The 9,598-nt window shown below is 32.0% G+C and overlaps 1 protein-coding gene across 2 annotated transcripts; it reads right to left on the bottom strand.

The window, feature by feature from the left end:
• Positions 1–98: 98 nt before the first annotated feature.
• LOC123894852 (amino acid transporter AVT6D-like) lies at positions 99–5,088 on the bottom strand. 2 transcript variants are annotated; one of them, XM_045944932.1, is made up of 7 exons: positions 4,542–4,985; positions 2,862–2,865; positions 2,252–2,697; positions 1,820–1,972; positions 1,357–1,560; positions 794–1,259; positions 99–476 (listed from the first exon to the last, which is right to left on the bottom strand). In XM_045944932.1, exons 1-7 carry the CDS (start codon positions 4,900–4,902, stop codon positions 350–352), a joined length of 1,761 nt encoding a protein of 586 aa, XP_045800888.1. In that variant the 5' UTR covers positions 4,903–4,985; the 3' UTR covers positions 99–349. The 2 variants fall into 2 exon arrangements, with proteins under 2 accessions (XP_045800888.1, XP_045800887.1); XM_045944931.1 differs by lacking the exons at positions 2,252–2,697; positions 2,862–2,865 and having other exon boundaries at positions 4,542–5,088.
• Positions 5,089–9,598: the final 4,510 nt, after the last annotated feature.

Raw genomic sequence — 9,598 nt, 5'->3', positions numbered from 1 at the left:
ATAAATACATATATACACAAAAAGTAAACTCATAAATTAATTATGTGAAATTAATAAAATGACATAATTTAAAACAGAGATAGTAACACAGCCCAAACTTTGTCACCCTTCAACTACACTTCTGAATTTTATTACTTGGAATTGGATACTTTGATATTATACACAACAATTCCTTACAAGATTTCTACAACAATGCATCCAAAAAATAATCAAAGAAACTACACAACAAGGGGCCTAAACATACAAAGGCGCCTGGAATTTATGCCCCTTCCACGCCCCATTTCAACCAACGAAACTTTCTGTAGTAGAAAGCAACAACAAAAGAAAAGGGAAAAAGAGAGCACCAACATTATGATTTGCTACTTAAAGCATTGTATATGTTGGTGGAAATTGCAATTACACTTGTCACTACAGCTAGTATAATCATAACCAGAGCTATAATTTTGTCCTTTCTTGTTGATATACCAAGAGCATCCCTGTCATTATTGCAAACAAAGAAAATTAGGATCATGACTTATTCATTCATTCCTTTCATCTGTTTCCAATAATTTGTCATATTTAAAAGGAAGATAGTAACCTATGAAGCACAGACACTCCTCAAATTAGCCGTGTCCCGGTGTCAAACACGCGTCGGTGTCGAACACCGATACGACACCGACACTTTATGATTATACTAAATTATGTCATTTTCAAAAATTATTATGGGTGTCGACGTGTCAGTGTCTGTGTTATGTCCGGTGTCCGTGCTTCATAGATAATAACTAATCAGATTATGATAGATAGGTTAGGTTACCTTAAAGCAATAGTGCCTGGGAAGATAAAGGCAAGGCATAATGCAGTTGTTGATCCTAGAAACTGAAAGAAGTACCAAATATCTGGGATTGCTATAGCAGCTAGATAGGAGAATACTAAGAGCACAAGAGTGATAATTACAAATCTCTTGTTGTCTGTGGCTAATAGAGGCTTCTTAGGGAATAGTAGTTCATCAATGTTGGATCTTAAAGAGAAATTCAAAATAGGGAATACTAGCATGATGTGGAGTGCGTAGCTAACTCGAATTAAACTATTGCACAAGGAACCAACAGTAGAATCAGAACTTTGATCAAAATTGATTAGAATGTCTGACTGTGTTGAATCTCCAAATAAGAGGTAGCCAAATAAACCAATTGTGAAGTATATAAATGCACAAAACATTATTGCTAATCGAACTGCGGTTTTCATATCTGATGGCTTTGCAAGCTCAAACCCAATTGGATGCACTGCAAAGTAAAATAAAATGACTCATCAGTACACACAAAAAGAAAATGTTTGATTATTCACCACCAAATAATGCAATGCTAGTTAATTAGGGAGTACCATTGAAATGAAATGTGAATGCTGTGACTACAACAGGAACTGCAGTGAACAAATCAAAGAATGATGTTTGGTAATCTAATCGAGGAACCAATTTAGGAGTTTGTGTCTTTCCTTGCACCAAAGCAACAATAGCCAACCCAGAACAAATGGCAACAAATGCCACAGCAAGAAGAGTTGATATTGCAGAACTGTACTTCAAGGATTCTGAAAATTTTCAAAACAGCATAGAACCAAAAGCAAAAACAAATATGAGTCATATGCCATTAAATTCAATTCGAAATGAAAAAAGTGCATGTTCGGAATTACATGAATATGACAATCACAGTGGTACCATGATTTTGATCAAAACTCCAATATAATTTTTACCAAAATCACGGCGGCTCACACTGTGATTCTAACGAATTCACTGTCAATCCTAACAAACATGGGCTAAGAAATCATGGAAGAACATTAGAACACTTACCTACACGTCTGTACAAGACCAATGGAAGCATAACAAGAACCAAGGTGATGAGAAGAGCAACTTCTCTTGAATTCCACCAGTGAATCCCAAACCACTGCTGCAAAATTCCTAAGTGCACTTCATCTCCACTTTCCTTTCCAGATAGAACATCCCCTGTTATTCCATTACACACAATCATAAAAAAATAAAATTAAAAATTAAAACAAGTAACAACCCATTATTCAAAAACCTATCTTTACATCACAAAAAACAAAAAAGAACAAATCTTTAAAGTGAAAAAATTCACAACTCATCTGGGTTTGGCTCAAAAAGAAAATCCCAAGTTCTAAAAAGCTGTTTTGTGTTGTTTAGCTCTCTTAATTAACTTAATTAATAATTTAGAATTCAATTAAGAAGAAAACAAAGAAATGAAATTGGGTTCTAAGTTCTAACCGATGATAATAAGATAGAGAATTAAAGCACCAAAGTTTGTGACTATAACACAAACTTGAACAGATATTGCTCCATAGGACCCAAAAGCTTCCCTCATGACACCAGCGTAAGTCGTAGTTTCACCGGCATGTGTAAAACGCAAGAGAAATTCGACAGAAACTTCGGCTAACACGGCGACGATCAGAATTAAGGCGAAAGAGGGAAATACTCCGAGAACTTTTAGAATCGCCGGGATTGACATGATTCCGGCGCCAATTATTGTCGTTGCAACATTGAATACAGCGCCGGGAACTGAACCAGGCTCCGCCACCGAATTTGTTCCAGTTAATAGGGGGACGTGAGCTCCGGCAGACGGTGACATACCGGCGGTGAAATTATCGGGGAGAGTTGAAAGAGGAAAAGTGGAAAAGTGGAGTTGGTTACGTGCAAAACTACAATATGATGCACTTATGCTTATGCTCCATTTATATTTTAAAAAATAATAATTAAGGTAAAAAAATATTATTTTTTAGTGATTTTATAAAATAAATACAAGACCATTTGGTTAGATAGATATACGTCCACATCCATAAATTTCTTTTCATGAAACGTGAATTATCTCTTTTCGTACATCTCTAGGAAATCCTTTTGACTAGTTACATGACTTACATCTATTTAAGGAAGAATTTGCTTATAAAAAATAATATATTTAAGGAAGTAATATTAATATCTTTCACAAACATTATTCTCAAACAAAGTTTAGTACAAGTTAACTAATACAGAGTTCAAGTGATTAATGAATTCTTTTAAGATAAATTGTTTAAGAAAACTTTAATTTGATTCTTTGGAAAGAATTTTTTGTCATAATTTATTTATATCGTAGGCGAACTCTAGATTATATTACTATTACATATTTTCTCAATTCTAAAATTAAGTAATGATAAACCCGATTTCTGGTCAGAACAATTATTGATCAAAATTTACTTATTTCGCGGTCAAAGTTTATATTACTAGACCCCTTCTCGAAAGAACCAAATAATTAAAACAAAAATAAATAAAAATCAATTAATGTTTTAAAAAATTAATTAAAAATGATGTTAAACACAAACTGCAATTGAAAGATTTAAGATTCAACATGTTGTGGATTAGAATCCTCTCAAACAACAAAAATAATATAAGAAAGAAAATAAGGTGAATATTATTGAAATATAAAAGGAGATAGTATTAGTAATTGAAAAAGAAAAATTAAAGTAGAAAAAGTTGGCTAAGAGTTAAAATGTAAAATTTGAATAAATATGAGAAAGAAAAACAAAGAGGATTCATTTCCAACATGTTACACTGATTTTTTGGCTTTTAAAACAAAGTCTAAAGTATAAGAAGTTTTTTAGTAGATTATTTATCTCATTACAAACCTCTTTGAAATTTTGTTTATTGTATTAAAAAAATTAGTTTAATGGATATACATTGATAGTACTATAAATTAGTTTTATACTAAACATCTAATGGGGCATGCACAGCACAGTTAATTTTTCTTGTCAAACCACTATTTTTTATTTTTTTTTACAAAGTCAAACCACTAATTTAAAAAAAAAAATGTAAATTCATATTCTTATGTTATAGGAGTAAATTTGCAGATAACCATTTTTTGTTTCAATTTTTTTTTTTTTTGACAAAACTTTTTGTTTCAAAATTTTAGATAACTTTAATGTTTCTTTTGGGGTTTAAATACTTTAAACTAAGCATCTTGCATAGTTAAAGTTAGGTAAGTAAAATTGAAAAATAATTATATATGTTTACGTTTTTAATAAGAAAAAGAAAGACTAATAAAAACAATGGAAATTTTTTTTTCTTTCAACACCGGATCAATCCTAGCATAATGTGATTTCAGCCTCTGATGGCAACTTTAAAAAACAACTGGTCTCAGTTTTTAATCTTGAAAAATACTCGATCTATCCATTCTTTTTTAGATAAGTACATCAACTTCTATTGTAAAAAAGAGTATACATAGAGAATTTCAAAAAAAAAAAATATATACACATAAAGTAAACAAAATACTATATATACTCCTTCTATCCGAAAATATAAGTAAAATTGGGTCAAAGAAACTTGATGTATTTTGTTAAAGATTGAGACTAAATACATTCACTTTTTTTACCAACTTTTGTTTATATTCTTAGGATAGAGAGAATATATATGTGTGTGACTGTGTGTCATGTTTAAGTTTCATTTTTGGTACAGGTGTCATGTTTAAGTTTAACTCTAATGATATAGAATTTAATTACGAAAAGAAAGAAAGAAAATTAATTGTTACCTATAATAATAAGTAAGAGAATTAATCCGCCAAAGTTATTGATTATGACAAAAACTTTAGTGGTCAATGCTCCAACCGATCCAAAAGCCTCCTTCATAACACCGGCATACGTCGTTTTTGCACCGGCATCCGTAAAACGCATCAGAAAATCTACAGAAACTTCGGCAAGCACCGCCACGATCATAATCAATGCGATAGAAGGAAACACACCGAGAACTTTTAGAATCGCTGGAATTGACATGATTCCAGATCCAATTATGCTTGTTGCGACATTGAATACAGCGCCGGGGATTGTACCATGCTCCGCCGTTGATTTTGATCCAGGCAAAAGAGGGACGTGGATTCCGGCGGACGGTGACATCCCGGCGGTGAGATTATTGGGGAGATGGAGTTTGAGAAAGGAAAGTTGGAGGAATTGGTTACATGAGAAATTGCGTTTAACCATTCAGTTATTTATATATATTTAAAATTTAAAATAAATAAGTGCATGATCATTATTCATTTGGTTGGAATTGTGTCCACATTCATACATTTTTTTTCATGAAACACATTTTTAGTAATTTTTTATAAATATAAGATCATTTGGTTTGATTTGCGTCCACATGCATAATTATTTTTTTCATGGAACACATGTTGATTTACAGATCTACTAGAGAATTCAAGAGTAATAATCATTTTAAGGAGTAAACAATCAGTTTAAGGTAGTTAAATCAATATTCTTCTATAAATACATAATTAAACATTAACTAGAATTGTTTCTTGACTGCATAAACTAGATATTTTATCAAATCTAAAATCAATCTATAAAAATCAAACAAAACATTGAATCAGGACAAAATTATGTGGTAAGCAGGGCTCTTTGTAATAAAAAAAAAAAAAAGAAAAAAGGAAAAGTTAACTTGTAGCTTAAGATACTTTTTAGTGCACTATAAATAGTAATTTGTGTCTAAATAGTAATTAAGAGCATCTAGACATCAAGAAAAAGCCGGACATCCAAACTATGTTGGCACCCCTGGTATTCCCCATCTCTGCCATTGGCTCATAAATAGATATATAAAAATAGGAAAAAAGTATGTACAAGGTATTAAAATAATCAAATTAACCATACAGAAGATCGGTTTAATTAAGGTTAAATCAGTTAGTCAAAATTGATCTGATGCTCTTTTAAGTTTTGAGTTTGTAACATTAGATCATTTTTTTGTTTGGTAATAAATAGATTTTTAAGTTATAATTATTGCAACATTGCCCTATTTAACATTTTTCGTCCGAAAAACGTTTTTTTTTCTTTTTCAAGAAAGTTGTAAAATATAAAAACCATAAACATAAAAAAATAAAAAAAAATAAAAAAAAAAAAAAAAACACAATACGAGTCTGTTTGGATGAGGGAATATTTTGAGTTAATGTAATATTTTGAGGGAATTCAATTTTATTTTACTTTTGGCTTAATTACTATTTTAGTCCTTTGAAGAAATTTTTTGTTTTATATTGGTCCTTTAATGAATAAAAGTTTCACTTTGATCACTTAAAGTTATCTTTATTTTATTAGTCTTTTCCATAAAAAAAAATTCAAAAAGTTAATTCTTATTGACTTAATTGATGTCACTTTGTGACTGTCATATATTGTAATTGGTCCACCAAAAAACTCATTAATTTTTTAAATTTTAACCATTTATTTTTTTTGTTAAAAAGACAATCTCACATCTTGTAGGTCTAATGCATCCAATGATGAACCACCAATGCTTAAATGCTTAATCTTATTTTACTTTTCTCCATCTTCTTTCTTCCATTCATCTTCATCTTCAACAACATTTTCATATACTTAATAAAAAAAATTATCTTCAAGCAACCTCAAAAAACCCATATTTATTTTTCATTCCTTGCATGCTTCAGCTTCTTCTAGAATCAGCGGCACTCAATTCCTCCTCCGATCTGTCTGTTCACCATGGTGTTCTTCCATTCCTAAAATCATGACCACCATCTCAAAAACTTACTTTCAAATTCCCAATATCCCTTCTAACACCAACACTACTAGAATCTTTCATCTCTCCAATGATCCATCTTTCTCATTTCTCATCATTCCACCCCCAAATCAACAAACCCTAAACCCTTGGTTATTCAAAATCGGTCCTGATTCATGTGACCACATGACACACGTGATAGTGCTGCATATTTTGTTTCTACTTTCCATTTAGTTCGAAGCAATCTTGATCAGTTGTTTTCTGTATGTATGAATTTCTAGTTTCATCTATATTGTACGTTTGACATTGGTATCTCTGTTAAAAGGGTGTAACATCTGAACCTATCAATTTATCCGCGAAGGACCTCCAACCATTAGTTGCAAATAGCAAAAGCAAGAATACTAACACACGAATTTTTAATTCGGTACTCATTTGTGAGGTGGTGGTGCTAGTTACGGTGTTATACTTTCATGGAAGCTTAAATTGGTTGAAGTAACACCGCAAGTTATTATTTTCAATGTGAAAATGAATGTGAGTGAAGGTGCAACTGATGTTGTTTACAAATGGCGATTAATTGCTCCAAAATTGCACGTAGATATTGTTGTCGCGGATGACTGGAAAACAATTAACCGGAGGCGTGTAATCACTGAACTAAGGAATTATCCGCAAATATTGCGCAACTCCCCCAAAATACAACCGGTTCTTCTCGGTGATAAACGTACCGAGGCTATCAAGACACAAGAATATCAACAAGGTTGATAACTCAGACACTGTTTTATGATCTATTATTTGAAGTAAGCTATTGTGTGTTTATATAAAGAAAACATTTAACCGTTCCACACCAAAACCAATCATAAATCCTTTTTAGTATACCCGTTACATAATAATGAATCAATAAAAGTAATAATAACAAATTATTGAAAAGTTTAAGGAGTAATAATAAGCTATAAAATTGGTATTTGCTAACTGTCATATAGAAGATATTTATAATAATTCATTTGAATTAAGTGACCAGTGAAAGAAAACGTATAAGCATTATATATATATAAATTAATTCTAGAATAAAATTGATTAATTTGGATCACAATAAAAAGTTAAATAAAAATTAACTTTTGAAATAGTTAAAATATCCAACAATCCCCCACATATTTCAAAAGTTTTAAAGTCAATAATTAAACTAAAATTGTTTTAACATTGCCTGAGTTACTTTTGAGTGTGACACATCAAATTGGTGTAGCAAGCTATATGAACCAGTGCTAGAATGATAGACTTAACACACAGTGAAGTTGGTGTAGCAAGCTATATGAACCAAAGACACTTGACGTGTGTTAGCGGTCTACCACCCGCATCACACCCCCACAATTTTCGTGTTACGCGGTGTTGCGCATTTAGGCCGTGCGCGTGTCTGGTTTTCATGAGTGCTTTAGAGACCTGCCACAGTCTCATGCAAGCGGCCCCACTTGACACTCATATAGGTGATTCCATCTAGTGCATGCTACAACCATACACCACCCATAAGGGCTTATGGTAATCATTAAAAGCCTTTAAAGCTTACCCCTCAAATTTAATTTTAATTTAGCATTTCTCATAGCCATTATCATAACACATAGGATATGAACAAATTTTAGTGCTAACATAATTAACAAGTAACTTGTTTTTACCCATATGAACCTTCTTCATGGGATCTCCAATCACAAAGGTTGGGTTCCCATTACTTGTCGTTTTTCAGTGGCATAGTTCATTCCTATCAATTTTCTTCTCAGGGGTTAAGTCAACGGATCCGATCAATTCATACATATTGACTAAGACGTCTCAAAGTCAATTAATCTCAGATTTCTTCAAGTTTACAAGATAAACTTGGTTTTCACAATAAGTTTATATCAGTCTACTTAGATGGCTACTAAGTGACAACTTATTCATCAATAAAATAAATTTACTTATAAATTTATTCTTATCGGCTAATCTCTTTATCATCATCACTGTATTAATTATTTTAATACAATGGCTCCTTAATATCACTAGTGCAGAAAGGGGATTCCACTACTGGCCAAACGGACTTTCCACTACTGGCCGTGGCCGTAGTGAATGCTGGCGTCGTTGTAAGTCCAGACTTTCCACGTCGGGTCTTTTAATACCCGTCGTGGTATGTATATTTCTTCTTTAATTATTATTTAAAATTATGGACTTTCCACGTCGGTTTTTCCAATTACCCGTAGTGATATGTATGGGATTCCACGTCGGTTATAATGAATAACAGTAGTGGTATGTATGGTTTCAAATTTTTTTAATATAAATCATGGGGATTCCACTACGGGTATATACACATATCCGTAGTGGTATGTATGGTTTTCCAGTTTTTTTTTTTAAAGAATTGGGGATTCCACTACGGGTATTTACGCATATCCGTAGTGGTATGTATGGTTTCCAGTTTTTTTTTTTAAAGAAATGGGGATTCCACTACGGGTCATTACCTTTACCCGTAGTGGTATGCTTAGTTTTCACGCCTGTTTATTATAAATATCAGTAGTGGTATGTTAGTTTTAATTTATTTTTTTTCGTTTTTTTGTAGCTTCCTGTGCATTATTATAGAACATAATTTCAAGTCACTGGTAGCTAATAACGCACAACAAAATTACTAGTAGCTAATAACGCACAAGAAAATTGACATAAGTGATAAGGTTTAATTTATTGTAAATTTAATTTAACACAATAGATAGCCAATGTAATAAAATCTAAACACCAAAAAGTAATCAGCAAACAAATTTAAAGGGATACAACAGATAGAATTTCAATCAAAGGGGGGGGGGGGAGGAGAAGAATCCGTTATTCCACGAGGAGAAAAGCAAATCCATCAAAATGTGAAAAAGGACACAAATATGTTGCAGTGAGTTCTTAGCTATATCCCATTTGCTGCTGTTGCTGTTGTGGGTGTTGGTAACCAGCATAACCCGGATAACTTCCATACACGTTGGGATCTTGTCCAGCAGGAGCAGCAGCGTAACCATAATTTTCATAACTGTAACACCCCAAATTTTATAAACTAGTATTTTCCTTATATTATTAATTTTAATATTTTTATAAAATTAATTTGATCATTTA

This window comes from Trifolium pratense, linkage group LG7, assembly GCF_020283565.1.
Source record: "Trifolium pratense cultivar HEN17-A07 linkage group LG7, ARS_RC_1.1, whole genome shotgun sequence".
NCBI classification, from domain to species: Eukaryota; Viridiplantae; Streptophyta; class Magnoliopsida; order Fabales; family Fabaceae; genus Trifolium; species Trifolium pratense.
This window is presented reverse-complemented; position numbering and strand designations above follow the sequence as displayed.

What these genes read in the sequence shown, in the direction of transcription:
- LOC123894852 (XM_045944932.1), bottom strand. Translation starts at nt 4,902, where the DNA reads ATGTCACCGTCCGCCGGAATCCACGTCCCTCTTTTGCCTGGATCAAAA. An exon ending in TCTCTATCTTATTATCATCG is followed by an intron (nt 1,973 to 2,251) that starts GTTAGAACTTAG and finishes ATGGAATAACAG; the next exon opens with GGGATGTTCTATCTGGAAAG. An exon ending in CCAGGCACTATTGCTTTAAG is followed by an intron (nt 477 to 793) that starts GTAACCTAACCT and finishes CAATAATGACAG; the next exon opens with GGATGCTCTTGGTATATCAA.